General features: G+C 45.6%; 1 protein-coding gene across 3 annotated transcripts in view; it reads right to left on the bottom strand.

The window, feature by feature from the left end:
* Positions 1 to 18,340, bottom strand: part of ABLIM1 (actin binding LIM protein 1) — a 155,886-nt gene extending 137,546 nt beyond the window's left edge. For all 3 annotated transcript variants that reach the window (XM_070432210.1, XM_070432208.1, XM_070432209.1), the window contains exon 1: positions 18,100 to 18,340. In XM_070432210.1, coding sequence (XP_070288311.1) covers positions 18,100 to 18,340 — 241 coding nt within the window. The remainder of the gene's footprint in view (positions 1 to 18,099) is intronic.
* Between the last annotated feature and the right edge of the window lie 3,147 nt (positions 18,341 to 21,487).

Genomic DNA, 21,487 nt, shown 5'->3' with positions numbered 1-21,487 from the left:
CAGGAAGTTCAGTTCCCCGCTGTGGCCAAGGACCCCAGGTTTCCAGGTAGCATCCCTCCACACCTTCGGACGCATTGGCAAAAGAGCCCTCCATGTCCTTTCTGGCAGAATTCAGCTGAAAGCAAACTCAAGAATGAGTTCCTCGCTTGCTTTCTATTTAATGTTTACGTCTAGCAACCTCCCTGTGACATTTATGGAGCATCTACTGGATGCCAGGTACTGGGTTGGCAGTTTCAAAAGAAGGAGGGAGAAAGCACTGCTCGGGAGTTGCTGACCATCTAGTGGAGAGGATGCACAGGCGGGCATGTTCTCCAGGACATGAGGAAGGTGCTAAGACAGAAGAAGGGTGCACAGGGTGCAGGGCAGGCTGAGCCCAGCAGGGAGCCAGGAGAGGCTCCCAGGAGGAGAGGACAAGCCAGGGCTGCCAAGTAAGAAAGGGGGGAAGCTCATTCCAAGTGGAGGTCACAGAGTGAGAAGGTATCAAGTGGTTCCTTGTTCCTGGGAGAAGGCAAACTAAGGCTGGGGTGGTTGGTCACAGAGAGCTCAGGAGGGTGAACCTTAGAAGTGATGTGGTTGGAGTCTTAAACCTGAGCCATCAATTTCTTTCCAAGTTAAGATAAAAAAGAATTTGGCTGCATTTCAAAGGCCACCATAATCTGTTTCCAACCATGTTGCCTCCTTCCTCCAAACTGGGTTGTGTGGGTGAGCATGTCCAGTTTTTAACAGACTGCTGGCCATGTAACAGATGCCCAGAAAGTGTCCATGCGGATTAGTTTATCTAAATATTTCCCTGGTGATCTGGATAAAATGACAGCCATGCACATCTCACACGCAGCACTTAAAGTAGCACACCGATTGGCTTATGCTTCTGGAGTAATGGTTTCATGTCCACAACCAGCTGTGAGCTCCATGAAGGCAAGGATGGTTCCGTGCTTTTCCGGACTCGCAAGAGCACAGTCTGCAGACATCCGGGGACAGGAATACTAGGGGTGCTTTAAATGCACCACCTGGCCCCCAGCCCAGGTCGATGCCTAGATTCTCTGGAGATGAAACCTGAGCTGCAGCCAGCTCCCTAAGTGACTAAGGACCACTGGCCTGGCACATTGGTCTGCATAAAGGGAGGGGAAAGGACATGAGATTTACAAACATCCTGACACTCACTGCAATCTCCATGACAATTTATTGGAAGTGATGGTTCCAAAGTTTCCTACAGTCTGAGAAAAATTCTTAAATGTCTGAGCCCTCTTGATCCTACTAACTCTCTTGTCTTCAACCGAGAATTCTTAGAATTTTTTCCATATGAATCTCACAGAACCAGTGTCCAGCAAAGTTCTTTTCTACGAGGTTTTAAAAGTAGATTTTACGTTTGTATCCAAAACTTCCCCATGATCTTTCTCAGAGACCACTTGTGAGTAATAGGTTGCAGCTTGAGAAAATTACAAAAATTTTCTAAGGTGTATTTAATGTTCCCTATTTATAATCCACTAAGGATAGAAACTATAGAGTGAGTATAAAACCAGCCATTTTCCTACACGTGTACTGGAACCTGTTAGTCAGAATTCAACGGATCTTTTGATAGTAAAGAGTTTCACAAATTTTAGCCTAATTTCAGGTACATGAGAAGTTGAGAAGTACAGAAATAGCTCTGAATTATTTTCAAAAACAGTTTACTATTAGCTTTATCCTTTAAAAATATTTTCTAGGTAGAAACACAGTTATTAGAATGGCAAATGATTACTTTTTATCATCTAGAAATACCGTGCCTTCCCTAACAACATACCATCTCTCTGGTACTTACATGTCACTAGTGTGCTTAACTGTCCAGCCAAGGATGAGCCCAATAGGCCAAGATTCTGATGCTATTCGCCTATCTTAAAGAGTCCAATAACTGATGAAGGCTAAGGTACCAAGAAAGAAGACAGTGCAATGAAGGCTGTGCACATTTATTTTTGTAAGAGATTATGGGCTCTTTGAAGGAAAGGATCATTCCATTCTCTAGCACACAGTGATAGGCACAAAGTAGGAATGCAATACTAAGCATACTAAGCAATACTAAGGAATGAATGTCACTAGCTTACCACAGCAAGTCAAAACACTAGATAAGTATTCATTTTCACTCTCAAATAGACTGATTTGAGAATCTGACTTAAATTAAAAATAAATTCAGTCTCATATATAAACCAATTTAGCGGCTGCTCGAAAGCATTTGCTAAGATGCAAACTAACAATTCGCCTTGGAGAGAAAGCAAGCTGAAAAGGAACCTAATCAGGGAGTCATTTCGTGAAGCCCCTTTACTCCCACTTTGTCATCCTTTACAGAATGCCTACTGTGTGCCAGCCACCATGCTAGTCCCTTTACCTTCATCACCTCATTCAATCCTTATAACATTAAATTATATGGATGAGGTAATAATATTACACTTTACACTTAAGGAAAGAGTCATGTTTGCGAGAATTTAAAGCCGCAGACCCTCCTTTGACTTTGTTGGGCCTTCCCTTTTACAGAGGTCATGAAAGAGCCTCCCCCCACAACACACACACTTTTTGAGTCAAGATACACTCAATACATTGACTCCTTTGGCGTTTCCAAAGGACCTGGCACACTGGAAACGTGTGCTGCACGCTGCCTTGTCTGTGTAAAACAATCTTCTCTCTTGATCCCTTACCCTCTCTTAGCTCTCGGACATCTTAGACTAGAACTTGCCAGGTGAAGTGCATCACCTTGGCCGACTGCACTCACTGCTGGCTGGACAGGAGAAGATGGTACCCAGGCCCACATAGCAAGTCTTCAAGATGCAAGTCAATTATCCATCGTGACTAACCGTTCTCAGGGAGTACCATTCCTCTGGTTGACATAGAGAGACAATTACAAAAATTGGGTGGAGGGGGTCACAGCAGTTTTGCAAGGTTTACAAAGCCGACATTTGCTCCCCTCATTTAGCCTCACGGCGCTAATGATGCCCTGGCCTGTGTCCAGGAAACAATGTCTCTCATTCTCCCCCGACATTTCAGCCATCACCTGAGGGACAGGCCAAATAAGCATGCGCAGTGCACAGCCATTCCTGCGTTTGCTTCCACAGGAAGGTGTCACTGTCACCCAGCACACACCTCAGTGACTTTCCCCACTTTTTAGTACGAAGAGAAAAGGGATCATGCCACCAACTCTGGTTTGTAAAAACTCTAACTTGTATGAAAAAATAGGCATGAATTACATGCACATGTGAGATGAAAACCAGAGTCCTAAGGCAGACTTGCCAAGGTTGCACAATTACTTAGAAATGGGTCAAAACCCTGGTGTCCTTCCTCCTACCCAGCAGTTGTTCCATGAGGCCGCACTGGCCACACAGGCAGCCTGGTCTGACACAGCAGCGTCGGAACCCCAGCTGGGCCGCAGGCCGAGGGGCCTTGGGCAGATTACTTCCTGCGTGTGTGTGTTTCAGTCTCATCTGTGAGTGGCAATGACATGCTCCACATGTGAGGGTGTGTGGAGGACAGGGCTGGCTTCCTGGACATGCCACCTGTGTAGCTGCATAGGCCTTTGTGCTCAGAAGGGCCTCCATTTGGTTTAATGCTTTGCTGTTGACATACTGAAATCTGCAATAATTTTATCTTTGAACTTGTGTTTTGTACGTGAAGTCCAATGGGACAATGGAGCATGCACACGAGCAGACAAGAGACGTGCAGTACGTGTTGCTGCTGCCCCATTCACATTTAGTGCTAGCCATGCCCGTGAGCACTGAATTCCAGAGGATCCATGATGTGTGGGAATTCAGGGAGACTCAAAGGCAAGTGTTTCACATCTACGATCGACTACACAGGGGCGACGAGAGTTCATTCCCATTCAAACCAGAATGTCTGCCTCGAGTGCTCAAGCAGGCAATGGTGTTCCAGGAAACACAAACAACCGAGGAGGTTAGGATATCTTTTCTTACCCACGTTACTAACTGTATTAGCCAAGCACTTACTCTGAAAATGATGACACAGAGGAAAGGAAAAGAAGGGCAGTCCATTTCCCCTTGCTCTTGCTCCTTCCTTCCTCACTGAGCCAAAGGTAGAGTGTTGGTGGAATGTGGTAGAAATAAAAAACAGTGGTGTTAATTGTGGGCAAGAATCCCACCCTTCCGGAAAGAAGAAATACATATGGGCCTACCATCTATGAAATCTTAATTGTGTAAGTTCAGTGATTCCACATAGGAGTGAAAGAATTTTATTTTTATTTAAAATGGGCCCTGCACAGTATAAACATACAAGGTAAAATTCATATGAATAATAGCCCGGCCAGTGTGGCTCAGTGTTGAGTGTTGACCCATGCACCAAGAGGTTGCTGGGATTCGAGCCTACCACTTGGGCATTCCCTGTCAGGGCACATGCCAAGTGACAGGCTCGAACCCCAGTGAGGGTCGTGCAAGAGCCAGCCAATCGATGTTGAACTCTCATCGATATTTTTATCTCTCTCTCTTCCTCCCCCATCCTCTCTCTCTGTAAAACTCAATAAAAAGTCTTTAAAAACACACACACAAAAATGTTACTTTATTTAGGACAACAACTTTGTATTTTAGCACCTTTAATGGCACTTTATTCCTATGCTTTGATTGAATAAGGTGTCCTTCCCCTCTCCCTCCAACCCCCACATTTTCCTTTTGCACTGAGCCCTGTCAATTATATACCCAGAATGGGGTGAGGATGAGAGTTGCTCTGTATGAAATGGAAGTGCTGGCAAGGAGGAGTGCGATGAAGGATAATGATGATTGTTATTGTTTAGTTTTCACTGCTTCATCAGTTTACAACAGAAGACGATAGAGAGCGGTAAATCCTATGGAGAAATATCCAAGCTGGAAGGTGGAGAGTGTTGGGGCAGGAGCGTGGTTTGAAGTGAGTGGTGGAGGAAGGCCTCTTTGAGAAAGGGCATTTGCGTCGGCCTGAAGATCCGAGGCAGAGGGACAGTAACAGCAAGGATTCTGAGCTGGGAGCTCACCTGGTGCGTTCCAGGCAGTGAGGAGGCCAGTGAGGCCCGAGGCACTGACAGCAGGAGTGGAGTTGGAGAGGCCACGGAGTTAGGGCCCTAGGGGTCATTGCAAAACCTTGGCTTTTACAGTGAGTGAGGTGGGAAGTCACGGAGAAAGTCGCATGATCTGACTGTCATTTCCACAGGATCCTCTGGCTTCTGTGTGGTGACTAGAGGGAAGGGGAGTCGGCAAAGATGCCAATCGTTGAATTAGTGCATGAAATTAAAAAGAGTTCAAGGGTGAAGTAATGACACAACGGAATGAGATGAAGAAAAAGGTTGCAGAAGTAAGAAACAAAAGCTGAGGACAAGAGAGTATAATAGTAATGAATGAAACACCCAAGAACAGAATAGACACTGAGGAAATATCTAATCCCTAACATAATCCCTAACATAGGATCTGGATGAATGCGGAAGAAAGAGCCAAAAACAATGAGAGAAAACCAAATGTACAAAAAAATGAAAGACTGAAAAAAACTTGTCCTAGAAGTACAGAACCTAAGAAGCAGAAGTGTTCAAAGACCTCATACACAAGACTTTCCTGGAAATGAAGATTTAAAGAGTATGGGTATCCTATTTAGGCAAAATTTAATACAGAATGCCAACTCCAAGTCTTGGCCTAAGCTTTTGACTTTCAAAGGATACCATTCTCCAGATATCCAGACAGAAGAGACCTATCACCAACACAAAGAAAAAACTCGGGCTAACTTCAGAGTTCTCAACAGTAACACCTGGAAGTCGAGGGAAACTCCCATCCAGCCAAAATGTTGTTCAGACATAAAGGCAATGGCCAACCATCACAAACAGAAAGGTGCTCCTGAAATACTACCACAGACTCTTCACAGGAAAACATCCTGGCAACAACATCTAGCCAACTAAGAGACGAGTCAAAATAAACTCAGAATGCAAATATTACAGTAAAAGGACTAGCAATAAATTCTATTAAATATGAAAGAGATGCCCAATTAGTGCATTACGGTGATGGAAGAGAATGGCAATGTTAGGAACAAAGAAAGTAAAGAACAATATGAAAACAATATTATACCAGTAAAAATCAGGAGGTGGGTAGGAGAGAAGTACAAGAGAGCTACTGTCCCTGTGTTCACAGCAGGGAGGGTGATTTGCACCTAACTGTCCAGGATTCTTGCTCTAAACATCTCATAGGAGCTCTCAAACCCAATTGCTTCATCACCCAATTGCTTCATCTTTGCTTGGAGAATATACTGCTTTTATACTTCAACTCCTGTTTCTTGGACTTGGGAAGGCAAAGGGTATCTATCACAAGGCAAATGTATTTCAGGGTTTCTTTAAGGAAAGGGAGATTGCACACCTTTACCTTTGTACTGATTATGTACAGGTTCTTCGTGCAAGAGCCAAAATTGTTGCTAATTTATTTCTATCTAGAATTTCCATAGCATCTTTCCTCCAGAGAGGCTGCTGAATGGGGGAAAAAAAAAAGATGATACACTGGTTTTAAGGACAGCCACCGAGGATTTTATTTTTTTCTAGTTATTTAACCTGCATATTCATGAAAATGCCATGGAATTCCTCATGACAAGACTTCCATTTATCAACATAGAGTCCTGCCCAGGTGTGTGTAATGCTATGCCTTGGGTCCTCCATCTTCTTTTCATCCCATCTGTCCCTCTTTCAAGTAGGCACTGAGCCATATGGCTTCTCACCTTGGGTATGGCTCACTGAATTGTTAGCAGACATGAGGCAATGGAGGAAACCATACATCGGAGGGCCAAACACTTAAAATTTATATCCTGTCTTGAAAAAAATGGGTTGAGCCAATTAGGTTTTCACGCCCGGGAATCTGAACTCAGAGACATATAGAGAAGTCCCAGTCAGGAGCAGGTACTTCTATGTATTAAAAGATCAAGGAAGGCCAGGCTTGGGGCAGTCTTCCAGAGACATGAAGATACCAACATTCCAAGGGGTGGTGTGTCAGAGGAGGTCAACTGGAGGGGAGGACAGTAAGATGTTCCCCAAAACGGAACTGATGGTCGCAGAGCAGCTTCCTGAGGCCCGGCTGCTCAGCATTTCCAGGCCTCCTAGACCTCTCTGTGCTGTACACTATACATGCATTCCTCCCTCTTGGATTGTTCATATCTCCTTGGCATTCACCTCTACAAGTCAAGCCTGGTAACATCACAATCAGTGAGTTAATGCACCTGGAAGCAGCTTTCAAACAATGACAGGTGGGGAGGTGGCAGATAAATACCCCAGCTTCCTAGTCCCTCGGCTAAGATATCCCCGAGGTATGCTCTGCACTATCTCCCAGAGTTCCCAATCACTTGAGCTTTGGCTGCCCACACTGGTAACTAGTTTGATAATTCACCTTTTATTAGCTTCAGTTCCTTATCAGTGTTTCCTGGGATCAAATAAATGACATGCCCTTGAATCCTTGCCCTGGGGTCTGCTTTTGGGGGGTGGGGTGGGGGAGGTCAGCACAAAAGAGAATCTCAGTTATCCATATTTTTTATGCTTAAGAAGAAGGAACAATTTGTCTTGATCTACTGATCACTTTCAACTAGTCCTCTACTTTAATTACAGAGACAGATTGATTCTAAAGAGAATACTACCCTGAAGAGACCAAAGATGCTCATCAGACAGAATGTATTATTGTTTCTCAAGAGAATCAATAATTAATTGGATCATTTTATTGTACAAACACAATGGAATTTGAATGCACGCACACTGTGCTGAAGTGCTTCCTCCTCTAGAATATGTAAATGAGTCTACTTGGATTAACTCAGGTCACAGGGGTCAGATCTAACAACTGCCTCATAGACAAATATGCCCTCCAATGTCTTCTAAGCCTGCAGTTGTTTTAGGGGAAAGGATGTGCTTCATGACATTTATCAAGCTCTATAGAAATTAGTCATTTTATAATAATACTAGAGGCCTAGTGCACGAATTCGTAGACGGGTCGAGTCCCTCGGGGTGGCCTGCAGGGATCAGGCTGAAACCCGAAGTCCAATGCCGCCTGCAGCTCCTACCTGCCAGTCCCGCTCATCCTGGCCCCACTGTGCCTGCCATGGGCTCTCGCCCAATCAGTCTCCGATTGGGAGAGGCTCGCACTGCCATAGCAGCATTCACCAGCCATGAGCCCTCTGTCTGGTGCCCTCCCAAGGGGAGTGGCCTGCGGGATCACGCTGAAACCAGCTTTTCGACATCCCCTGAGGGGTCCCGGATTGCAAGAGGGCACAGGCCAGGCTGAGGGACCCCATTGGTGCACGATTGGGCCGGAGAGGGACTGCGGGAGGGCTCCATGGCATGTCCAGCCCATCTCGCTCAGTCCCCATCAGCCGGACCCCAGCAGCAAGCTAACCTACTGGTCGGAGCATTTGCCCCCTTGTGGTCAGCGAACGTCATAGTGAGCGGTTGAGCAGCTTTAGCATATCATTAGCTTATTACGCTTTGATTGGTTGTTCGGTTGTTCTGCCATTTGGTCTATTTGTATATTACCCTTTTATTATATAGGACTAGAGGCCCGGTGCACAACATTCATGCACTTGGGGGGTGAAGAGTGTCCCTCAGCCCTGCCTGTGCCCTTTTGCAGTCCAGGAGCCCTCGGGGGATGTCAGTTGGACATCCTTAGCACTGCTGCGGAGGCAGAAGAGGCTCCTGCCACCACTGCTGCGCTCGCCAGCCGTCAGCCTGGCTTCTGGCTGAGCAGTGCTCCCCCTATGGGAGCACACTGACCACCAGGGGGCAGCCCGCCGTTCGGTCTATTTGCATATTACCCTTTTATTATATAGGAATTCCATTGTATTTACACATATACATGGGCTCTCTTTAAACATTTTTAAGTAGCTACATGTTGCTGCAATTCAACCAAAGATTGTGCTGGTACTATATGCCATATGCCAAGTCAGCATATTTTTGAAAGAGGTATAGAAGGTGGTTTTATTCCCTTCCTCCCTTCTCACCATTCCCCAGCAAGATGGAAAACACTCTGCCTCTGCATTGGGTTTGTTGGGGTTCGAGTAAATGAGAAGACAGGGAGGGATATTATTAGAACTTATATTCTTCTTAGTTTTGGGTCTGGATTACACAACATGTTTTTCCCTCTCTGAATAAAAAGAGTGCTGAGCATTTACCAATACAATTCAGTGATAGTAGATCTGCACACAGAAAAAAGCAACTAAGCCACAAAAACAGCATTAAACCAAAGCATCACACAATTGAAGGCAAAGTGGGCAAAATCAGGGAAGAATGGAGAGAAATAAATTACTGCTGACTCATTAATTGTAGGTAACAAATATTTACTGAGTATATACAGTACATGAAACCTCACAGGAAGGGGGCTGACAGTGGTATCGAGAGCAAAGATGTCTAGGGTAAGCCCTCAATGACTTTACATTCTAGCAGGGCAAATAGCATGAGTACATAAATAACTCTGAAAAGAGGTAGAAGGGGACTGGAATAGAGATACTGAGAAACTGCTAGAAAGATTTGAAGTAAGGCATGCTTGTCATTTAGCAAATGAGAGAGAGGAAAGCTTCAAGTAGAGTGTGGGCCTCCCCAAATACAGGGAGAGTTCCAGAAAGTTGGTTGGGTTCAATATCTTTCACCAGCCGTTACTGATAGAAAATGAACTAGACTGCTCCTGGCATCTAGATAAGCTGACCAAGAAATGTGTTGGAAGTAGCTGCTTGTATCCTCTTTAAACTCTTAAAATAGACTAACTGAACCATGGTCCATGCTAGATCAAATTCAGCTGAAATATTACTAAACAAAAGAACAGCACATAGCATTTCCATCAATGATAACGGCAGAACAACTGATGACCTCAACAATTGGATTCACAGTTATTTATTATGAAGCAGTCAGTGTCCCTGCAATGGAGCTGGCCACCAAGTAATTACAGAGGTTGACTGTACCCTTCAGGGACAGGTCTGGCCTGAGGAAAAGATAACAGATGAACATAGCCAGCTACATACTGAAATCACATGATAGCACTTCAGAGAAAAGAGTGATAGGAAACAGAACTGGATTCATTCTACAAGGAGAGCAAAAGTTAAGCACCCCCACATAGTCTAGTGATGTCAACAATGACCTTAGAAAATGATCCAGGTCATGATGGATGGCAAGGGAGAAGCCTGGTGCTGGCAGTGGCTCCAATACTTCGAATTTTATTCCCAGGCCCATTCTTATTCCATGGGGACCCATTTTGTGTCATGGGAATGCCCTCTCTCCACTGAGCTACATGCTAACCTCTGTGAGCTGGAGTTTTCTGGGCACCGTGAGTCAGAACATCCCTGAGGTCCTCTGATTCATTTCAGTTACTATCTATGGCTACAGAACTTGGATGAGGAAAGAGCTCTAAACAGCAACCAAACACATCTTGGGGGCGAAGGCACCTGCAGCCTGAAGAAAGGAACCAGCTAATGTCTTGGTTCAGGTCCCACCTTCCTTTACATGATATGCTTGCAGACCTTTACATTGTAGGGACAGAAGGGGCTTTGAAGACGACTCAGGATGCAACTAGACATGAATGCACACATGGGATTTTTCATTTTAGTGAAAACTGTTTGGGGAACAGCTTTGACTTAGTTTAAAAGTGAACTAAGTGCAATTTTAATGCCAAATAATGTAGTCACGGGGGAAGTGATTTTTAAGGTCCTCAAACAGTCAAATATAGACTAGGAGTGCCACTCCTGGGTATATATCCAAGACAATTGAAAACATATGTCCACACAGTGTTCCCAGCAGCATTATTCATATACCCCCAAAGCAGAAACAATCCAAATGTCCATCAGCTGATGAGTAGAAAACCAAATGTGGTATATCCATAAAATGGGATATTATTCGGCCACAAAAAGGAATGAAGCAGTAATAGATGCTACAACATCGATGAACCGTGAAAACATCACACTACGTGAACGAAGCCAGACTCAAAAGGACACAGATTGTGTGACTCCATTTGTATGAAATGTCCCGAATAGGCAAATCCATTGAGACAGAAAGTAGATCAGTAGCTGCCAGGGGTTGGGAAGGGTTGGCAATGGGGAAGGCTGCTTTCAGGAGTGATAAAAACTCTCTGCAGTTACATTGTGGCGATGGTGGCACAACTCTGTGAATGCCCTTAAAAACACAGCCACATGTTCAGTGGCATATTTTCATGGCATGTGAGTTATATCTTAATTTTGAAACTATATGAAGTACCTTATTTATCAAGTGCTGTGTTATACACTGGACACACAAAGACCATGAAGACCATTTTCCTGCCAATAAGAATCCAGGCAGGCAGAGTCGTGCAGACAGACAGATGTGACCAAGCAGAAGGTGCTGGATGGGCATTAGTGTGGCATTAGGAAGGCCCCTAATGAGGGAAAGTCTGAAGAGACTTTGCAGGACAGCTTCACCTGAGCTGAATCTCAACTGAACTGAAACACTTCATAATCCCCTGTCTTCTCTCCTGCCGTGTTAGATGGGGAGAAGGAAGGCTTGCTCTTTACCTAATCCCACCTCTAACTTACACAGCAGAACTTGGGAAAGTCACTCTACTTCTCTGGGCCTCAGCCCGCCCCACCCCCCTCCGCCCTGTGGGAAGGTGTTGACAGCAATGCAGGTAGTACTATCCACACTTTACTTGTGATAAAATTGAAGTTCAGCCCTGGCCGGTGTGGCTCAGTTGGTTGGGTGTCATCCTTTGCACCAAAAGGTTGCCGATTTGATTCTCGAGGTTGGGGCACATCCCTGGTGGTGGGTGTGCAGGGGGCAGCCAATGGATATCTCTCTCATCTTTCTCATATCTCTCTCATGTTTCTCTCTCTCTCTCTCTCTCTCTCTCTCTCTCTCTCTCTCTCCCTTTTTCCCTCTAAAATCAATAAAAATATTTCTTAAAAACCTGAAGCTCAGAGGCACTAAGTAATGTGTTCAGATCACACATCTAAAAAGAGTGGTGCTGAGCTTTGAACTTAGCTGGGTAGTTTGACCCCACAGGATTGAATTCGAGGACACTGCACCATACTGCTTCTCCTAGCCTCGGCTACTTGAAGACAGGGAGACAATTTCATGTCCATTGCATTCTAGCACAGTGATTTGATTTCTGCAAACATTCATTCATTCATTAACTTGCATGCTTACAGCCTATTTCCATGCCAGGTGCCATAATGGAACAAAAATATGACTGTAGCTCCCTGTGTGCCCTCAGAGAGAGAGGAACTTGAGGTGCCGAAAGAGAGGCTTAGCAACAGGCAACTCCAGCAGCCATACGTACAGGATGCTGTGGAAGCACAGAGAAAGTGGGGCGAGGGTAAGATGAGCCTGCCAGCGGAGGACAAGCTTAAGTGAACCCTTTCTGAGGAACCGGGAGGGGGCGCTTGGCAGCAGAACAGCACGTACAGGGAGGCCCAAGGTGACAGGGTCCTTCAAACCTCTGTGACAAAGAAGTCTGGTGTGGGCTAATGGTAGGACATGATGGACAGGCAGGGCCGGACTGGCAAGGGCTGAAAACTCTGTTTCTGGGAAATAGGATCAAACTAGTGGAATAGGAAGCCTGGGGAAGTCAAAGGGTTATTGATAACTACACATTAAAGAAGACATGCGAACATCTGATGCTTTATCCCAGAGCTGAAATCTCAAATCTCTTTCTGTCCTCCCCAGACAGAAGAAACTGCCTGCCACCTCTCATTTCCATCCCCAGCAGAACAAAAGTCAAACTGAGGTGGCTGTTTTGAGGGAACCACGTTCCATCAATAAACCAGACGTGGCGATGGTGGCCTGGTGGGCGGAGGAACTGCGAGCCCAGATTCCTGCTTCCACTATGTGTTCAGAACAGCCACCAGTCAAAGGCGTCACTCAAGAGAACCGGACGCCCTCCTGCCCCCCTTGCAGTATCTCCCAGGGTACACGTTTTCCACGGCCAGGTCAAACACTTCACGCTGAGTCTGAAATCTACACAGTATTAAAAATGTTTTCCCAACACAGCCTCTGATATCATGATAATACAGCTCCACGGAGACTTGAGGAAGATGCTCTTCAAACTGTGGACAACGAAGTCCTTTTTAGCTTTTGGCCCACGTGTCCATGACCTTCCTGGCCCTTCGATATATGTGTCTGCTCTATGGAATTGGGATTAGTGATAGGGAATGGGATGAAAGGGAACATGAAAAGAAAAACTATAGAATTACAGTGTTATCTGTTCCGAGCATATAACAAAACAGGTTGAGAGCACTTCAGTGTTTAAACAATAATGTATAAACCCCACGAGGTTCCCTCAGTGATGTGGTAAACCTGAGCATTTGGGTCTTGGGGAGACCATCCCACATGAAGACGATCCCTAGGGCTGTACTGCACAGCAGGTGCTTGACCCAGAGCACAGTCACCTTCCTGCCTTCAGGAACATGAGCTGCTTTTCCAGGAGGGCACGGCCATGTCTACTTCGGTCCCTGGTCTCAAGGGCAGAACATTCTGCTTTGGGATTTGGACTCAGCTGACAACATAATCACCGCATCCTTCCCAGATGTCCTTGGGGCTTTTGATAACAGTGCCAGCCTCTTCTTGTTTGTTTGTCATGAAGGAAGTTGCCCTAAATATGCTCATTCATTTGTGCTAGACCCAAAAGCTCACAAGGACAGAAAGAACAAGGGTTCTAGCCCGGCCAGTGTGGCTCAGTAGTTGAGTGTCAACCTATGATCCAGGAGGTCATGGTTCGATTTCCGGTCAGGGCACATGCCTGGGCTCGATCCCCAGTGTGGGGCATGCAGGAGGCAGCGAATCAATGATTCTCTCTCATCACTGATGTTTCTATCTCTTTCTCCCTCTCCCTTCCTCTCTGAAATCAATAAAAATATATTAAAACAAACAAACGAAAAAACTTACTTGAAGCTCCTACAGTAGGGTGAGGAGAAAATCATGTACTGATACTTACATTTATGAACTAGAGATGTTTGCTAATTTTCCTGGCACAAATAACTTATTTTATAAGAGAACTGTCAAATGTGAGTAGCTAAGGTACTAAGTTTACGCTATTTACTAGTTATAAGTGTGCCCGTGCTCAGCAAGTCTCACGGATGACTAGCCCTTATGCGCCTAGGGTGGGGCCATCCAGCATCATGGTCAAGACCCGAACGTGGGTGTCAGGCCAACCTGGGTCCAAGTCTAGCTCTTTCACGGACTCCCTGTGTGATTTTTAACTGCATATGCCTCAGTTTCCGCATTTGTAAAAGGAGGACTAAACGCAAGACGTGCTTGCTTGTTGAGTTATTAGGAATATTAAGTGGGACACTTAGCAAGCGATTGGTGCGATGGCGGAGACAAAGCAGGCCCTCCATGAATGACAACTGCTCTAGATCGCTACTGCATCCACAGTCAGAGAGGGTTACATCCATGTGCAGAAGCTACTCTTTTATGTTCCCTGATACATTTGCTTCCTCTACATGTCCCAGCTTCTTGCCAGTTCCTTGTTTGCTCTTAAATGGGGAAAACAGTTCCTTTCCTGCTGATTTCCGAGGGTTGTTTTGAGCCTGACTAAGGAGAGACTCGTGGCGGGGCCCTGGGAAAAGCATGGAGCCCCACACAACCCAAACAGGAGCTGAGCCCTGACAACAACAGGAAGCTGCAGCATCTTGAGGTCTTTCTGGCAGCTGCAGGGGGCCTTTGCCAAATACCCCTGAGTGTCCTGCCAGGAGCTGCTCCTGAATGCTCCCGGCTCCACGAGCACAGGACATGCTTGACTGCAGGAAGGTGCGCTTCCTCCAAGCCCCTGTCCTAAACAGGATGCTCCGAGCACACGGAGACATTTCCTGGGAATCCCACTTCCTGTCCTGGGTTTATAGTCCCGGGGGACCTCTATTGCATCATAGCAGTAAAAAGGCAAACAATAGAAATCATTTTTTAAAAAGTAATAAACTATCTTATTGTTTTTCTTGTAGCTAAAAGTTAGTGGATGCATGTGCATACCACTATAGCACTTCGATATGCATGTTGTTATTTAATCCTCATAATCAATACTTCCCTTAGACCTGGGCAAGCAGGGCCCCTGCCCCAAACTGCACCTTCCTCCAAAATGTCTAAGCCTCTTTCTTAGGACCAGCTGGGGCCAGCAGTGCTCTCTAGGCGGCTCTCTCATGATCCTCTACATCTCTCCTATGCTGGGCAGAAGGTTGACCAGATGCCCTGAGCAGCTCTGGGGCTCCTGCTGATGAGCTATCTCAGGCCCTGGACCCAGTTCAAGTTCAGGAGGGGAGTCCAGTGAACATTCATTCCCTCAGGCTGCCATAGTATTTCTTTCCCATAGTTGAGCAAGATTAGGTAGGTGGTTGATACACTGATTTGGAGCAACTCAAATTATTTGTACAATACAAGGGCCTCACAAAAAAAGATATAGCTTAGGTACTCATAGATACTAGGGGAAGACCTGCTCATAGCAATCATATAAGGTATGCATTCTTCTGCATCCTTACAGATGGGGAAACCATGACCTGGAGATATTAACTTCCCCAAATAATATAATTAGTAAGCAGAAGAACAGGGACTTAAATTCTGGAATGTCCAACTCCAAAGCCACACAGTGACCTAATCACCTCAATTTCGTTATCTGCCTCCACTAAGATACGGATATCTCAATGGTGGGTACCCTTCCCTTCACCCAGGACTCTCTCTGATACTGTTGAGTCTCTTGTCCTCTTGTGATTGAAACTACTGACAAGCTTTTGTCCAGCACACTCTCATCCAACCACTATTCATCTGGTCTCCCCTTGACTTCCTGCCTTTTCCCATGGGCAGACCTTATCTCTTTTATGAGCATCAACAGCTCATTCCCAAGAGTCTGATTTGAATCTCTTTCAGTAGAAGCACCAGACTCACTCACAATAAAGCATTAGCTCCAGCGGAAATAGAATGTTTAGTTTTTACCTCTAATTGTGGAATAACCTTTTTTTCTCAATAAAGAATTTCAGGTATCTGCCAGCATACAAACCAACATTTGAGAGAAGTGCCCTAAACTGCAATAGGCATGGCCAACTGGTTCTGAACAAAGGTAGGATAGCTTATAAGGGGGCCAAGGGCAGAAGTCATGTGTTCTCCATCCCACTCTGAGCTCCCCTAAAAAGGGTGGAGACTGTTGGGGAGTAAGAGAGCCAAGGAACTGCCAATACCAGCCTTGTTGGACTGGTGTCCTGTCCTGCCTTAGCACTGATCTACTAGCCAGCCCCTCCCTGTTCCAGTGAAAGCTCAGTACAGCCAGATATGAAATACGACTTCATACCACTAGAGGCCACACTAGGACGGCTAGTATAAAAAAAGTCAGATAATAGCAAGTGTTGGCAAGACTGTGGAGATATTGGAACCTTTATCGCTGTTGGTGGGAATGTAAAATGGTGCGGCCACTTTGGAAAACAGTCTGGGGGGTCCTCAGAAGGTTAAACATAGGAGTTACCATGTAACCGAGAAATTCCACTCCTAGGTATGCACCAAAGAAAACGGAAAAGATATGTCCACACAAAAACTTATGTATGATTGTTCACAGAAGCAATGGTCGCAATAGCCAAGAGGCAGAAACAATCCACATGTCCATCCACTGATGAATGAATAAACAAAACGTGGTCTATCCAGACAATGGAATATTATTTAACCACAATAAGGAATGAAGTACTGGCACATGGGACAATATGAATAAGCCTAGAAAACATGCTAGACAAAAAGCTATTCTATGATTTCACTCATCTGAAATGTCCAGAAGAGGGAAATCTTTTGAGACAGAAAGCAGATTAGTGGTTTCTTAAGGCTGAGGGTGGGGTGGAGAGGTTGGGGAGGGGGGTAGTAGCTAAAGGGCACAGGTTATCTCTGTCTCTCTCTCTCTCTCTCTCTTTTTTAAAGTGTTTTTATTAATTTCAGAGAGAGGAAAGGAGAGGGGAGAGAGGGACAGAAACATCAATGATAAGAGAGAATCATCTTGTCTCCTGCACGCCCTACCCGGGGGATTGAGCCTGGGACCCAAGCATGTGCCCTGACCAGGAATCAAACTGCGACCTCCTGGTTCATGGGTCAATACTCAACCACTTAGCCACACTGGCTGGGCTCTTTGAGACAATATATTCTAAAGTTCACAATGGTAATGGTTGTACATATCAGTGAACACATAGAACATACTGAGTTTACAGAGTTCAAATGAGTATGATATAGGAATCATATCTTAATAAAGCTGTTAAAATTAATTGCAAAAAAAAAAACACACACAAAAAAACAAAGCACCCAGTATAGGTTAACTCCCTTATCTCACCTGACCTTAATCTGACCCTGCTCTCCTTCCCAGATGCCTAACATGGTATCTGTCTTACTCTCTGGCTCATGTGACTCATCTTCACATGTTTGTAGGGCCCATGGCTAAGACCCTCCTGCCGCGTGTACTAGTTCTGGTGCTGATGTTGACAAGGAGTGAGTGGTTGTGTGGGTGTCATCGTCATGAATAAAGGCACCATTATAACTTCAGAGTTTGAGCACTCCCAGGTCCAATCCCTCTGTGCTCAGCCTGGGCTTTCCTCACTTCTTTCCAGGCAGATGGGCCAGTGACCACGTTTCAATGAGCTTCAATGAAAAGAAGCCTCAACAAGTTCTTTCAACATTATAAACGCTTCCTCTTCTTTTCTTTGTAGATATTTCATAAGATGGGCCTTTCGGAGGCGGTGACACAGTTTAGACCTCAACTTTACTTAGGTCATTCTTTCCTCATGTCAAGGCCATCCTTTCCTCATGTCAAGGTATTCTTGGCTCATGTCAACGGGCTGCCCTCAGTATTTCTTTTCCATTCATCCGCTATCACATGAAAGAACAGCATCTATCGTTAAAAATCTTTCTTTCCCATCGTACTTCCTACTTTGACAATTATTAGTACCAAGTTCGGAAAGAGACACATTTATTACTAAGATTATAAATCATGGACAAAAACACCCTCAGAATTTAGCTTCCTAGCTGTATTTAAGTTATAGTCTCCATTCCTCCTGCCCTCACCCCATTAATTACACACTAAGAATGGTGTTTCCTTGGAAGAATACGCTATGGAAGAATGGTTCTAGTCCTTTATTATTTAGCCAATCAGGAAACACACAGCCATGTCCAGAGCGGGCTCTCTCACTTACCCGGAGGATCCAAGTTGCTAAGCACGTGCTGGGACAGGCAGCAGACCTCAGGGTGCAGGAACAGCAGGTGGGTGATGGTGGCACGCCTGTGCGCGGCATAGGGGCTCCCACTGACACTCACATCCTTGACCACCAGCCTCCGGTACGCGCCCCTGGAGCTGGGTCTCTCAGAGGAGGCGACCTTGCTTTTCTCAGAGCTGCACAATTTCCCCAGACACTTTAAACCAAGCAAGGAAGGCATCTTGGCACGGACTCCAGAGAAATGAGAAACAGACACCGGGATCCCAAGCAGCTGTGCCTCCCCACACTCTCCAGACTCCTTATTGTTTTAGTTCTCACTGCCCAGCAAAGAAGATTAAGGAAGATGAATGTAAGCGCTTACTCCAAGAGCTTAGGGCTCCCTGTATGCAGAAGGTCAGGTATAATAACAGCTGCTACCAGAACCCAAGACTGTGCCGGTCTGAGACATGAGAGCACATTCAAAATCAGATTCATATCCAGAGCAGGAGGAAGGAATAGCGGCAATATCTAAAAGAACACACCTGCAAATATTCCTAGAAGATTCAATATCAGCTGGTAAGAGTACTGGGAATCGGACTCGATGGTATAAAATCTAAAAATGCAAACCAGCCCTAGCAGGGTTGCTCAGTGGTTGGACCATCGGCCCTCAGACTGAAGGGTCACGGGTTTGATTCCGGTCAAGGGCACATACCTCAGCTGCAGGCTCAACCCCTGCCCCAATTGGGGCGTGTGCAGGAGGCAACCAATAGATGTGTCTCTCTCACATCAATGTTTCTCTCTCTGCATCTCTCCCCCTCCCTCCCACTCTGTCTAAAAACCAATGAAAAGAATATCCTCCGGTGAAGATGAACATAAAGTAAAAATAAAAATGCAAACTGGAAAATCATCAAGATGGTAATTCCAAGTTCTCACACGTTGAGGCTTCTTTTCAGGTCTCATAGAAGGAAAACCTCAATCGAAGTTCTTCTTCTTCCACCAGCAACAAACCCAGCTCCAGGCTACAGTAGCCAATCCTTCCCGTTTTCTAGAGAGAAACCCCTCCCCCTCATGCCATGAAAATCTTTCTGCCTCATTCCATTAATCGGATGCTAGTGATATTCTTAAATGTTGTTTTGTGGTTTTCTGCTATTGCAGACTCAGAATCACATGATGGAGAGAGAATGACCGTATAGGTAGCTGGGTGTTTTCACCAAGCTCCCAGCCAGCAGGACCCTCACGCAATTAGAGTGCCGATATACACAGGGCATCCCTGCTAAGAAGCATTTACCCTCCGACAGCCACTCAGTAAGGTGAAGCGCAGTATGTGACAGTCTGTGGCCACACAACTGTCCCAAGTCAGAGTGAAAAAACCCATACCCCTTCTCCTGTCACTGGGCTACTGTGTTCTAACACAATTTTCTTTTCATGAAAACCCTTACAGTCCAGGGGTCCTCAAACTATGGCCCGTGGGCCACATCCAAATACAAATATTGCATTTGTTCCCGTTTTGTTTTTTTACTTCAAAATAGATATGTGCAGTGTGCATAGGAATTTGTTCATAGTTTTTTTTTTTAAACTATAGTCTGGCCCTCCAATGGTCTGAGGGACAGTGAACTGGCCCCCTGTTTAAAAAGTTTGAGGACCCCTGCCTTACACACTTTAAACAGAATAGAATTATAGAGCTGGAAAGGCCTTCGAAGATAGTCTAGTCTAGTGGTCCCCAAACATCATGGCACACCACAATCTCCTGTAGAGCTCTGGATAAATACAAAACCGCGGGCAATGGCTCAGACCTCCAAAAGAGATGCTTTGGGGGTGGGGCCCAGGAGCTTATATTTCTCAAAGTTCCCCAGACCAGGACCAACAGTCAGGAAGCGCAGATCTACGCCAGCCCTTGAACTCTGAGGCCAGGAAAGTAAGTCTCGGAGAAGCTAGGTGACTTGCCCATGACAACACAGCGAGTCCACGTGGAGCCAGGTCTCCTGTCTCCTAGGTTATGACAGTTCCTACCACAGGTCCTTCCACTGATGCTGGGACAGATGAAGCAGAGAAAGGACAGCTTCCTCCGACTGTTACTAGTTCCTTTTTGTTGTTGTTGATAATCCTCACCTGAGGATATATTTTCCATTGATTTTTAGAGAGTAGATTGGAGGGAGGGAGAGAGAGAGAGAGAAACATCAATGTGACAGAGACACATTGATTGGATGCCTCCTACATGTGCCCACACGGGGGCAGGGCACCAGGGGACCCATTTCTTCTATTCCTGCATGAACAGCCCACATAAAATCATCGTCTCAGCATTTACAAAGCTGTGCAGTGGTTTTTGTGACAGTCTATGTGGTTATAGGACAAGGTATCACAATGCACTACACTACAAAGCCAATGCTAATTACAGTGCTGAACGTCACCCAAAGTTTTGCTGGCCTGCATATTTCATCAGAAATAGCTCCACTGTAGCAAAACAAGCTCTTCTACGATAAACTGTGAAAAGAAACCACCAGCGAGCAGATTCACCAAAGGACTTCGACCACAAGGACAGGCCCTGGCACTCTACCTTTGCTGAGTTTCTGCTATAGAAACTCAATAATAAAATGTACCCCCACCTCAGAGCCAGGCGTTTGGGGGCTACGCAGTGCTCAGGGGATGGATGATGCCTTAATTATGCTCTAATTCTCCAGGCACAGGTCCATCCCCATAACCACTCTCCCCGAATGAAGTCTGAAGACTTTCATTTTATTCTATGTCATGATTTGAGTCCTCCCCCCCCCCCCCAGACAATTGTCCCCCTCCCCCTTTAAATCACCTTCTAGGATCTGTCTTCTACTTGTTAAGAAAAAAATATTAAGAGAGAACAGTGTCTACCTTTAGAATTTGAATCTTTATAGGATTTAATTTGCTAAGGAAATGGTGTGAATTTAGAGCCTGTGGCTTCACCAGTGACCGTGGGCTTACCTGTTTTTCACTGTTTGTTTTAATCAGAAATGAGGCAACAAAGAATTCAGCAAACTCATCATAAACATGTGCAAGAAGAGCTCACAATCCTCAGGATGATCTTTGCTGCTGACCAGCACAGATTAAGTGGAGAAACAGCGGTTTCCTAAGGGGGGAGGGGGCTCAGAGGAAGGGGTCCAGACAAGGATGCCTGGGCCCGTCGGAGGTGCTCTGCTCCAACAGAGTCCTGCTCCCTGCCCCCAGCTAGTCTCACATTTAGTCCTTCTCTTCGGCTGCATCATCAATGAGGGCATCTCCTCTGCAAAGCCCAATGCTTAAGGGGGTCTTACCCATCCCTCCGAAGCAGGCAGTGATTTTCTGAGCATACTGGCACAGGCTCCCGTCCGGGTAGGGCTCCTCTGGCCGGCCTGCTCCGTCCATCACTCTGCAAGCAGCG

The sequence above is a fragment of the Myotis yumanensis genome, unplaced genomic scaffold, assembly GCF_028538775.1.
Source record: "Myotis yumanensis isolate MYYU_CA2020_CCGP unplaced genomic scaffold, mMyoYum1.0.hap1 SCAF_13, whole genome shotgun sequence".
NCBI lineage: Eukaryota > Metazoa > Chordata > Mammalia > Chiroptera > Vespertilionidae > Myotis > Myotis yumanensis.
Note: the sequence above shows the minus strand (reverse complement) of the source record. Positions and strands in the feature narration are given on the sequence as shown.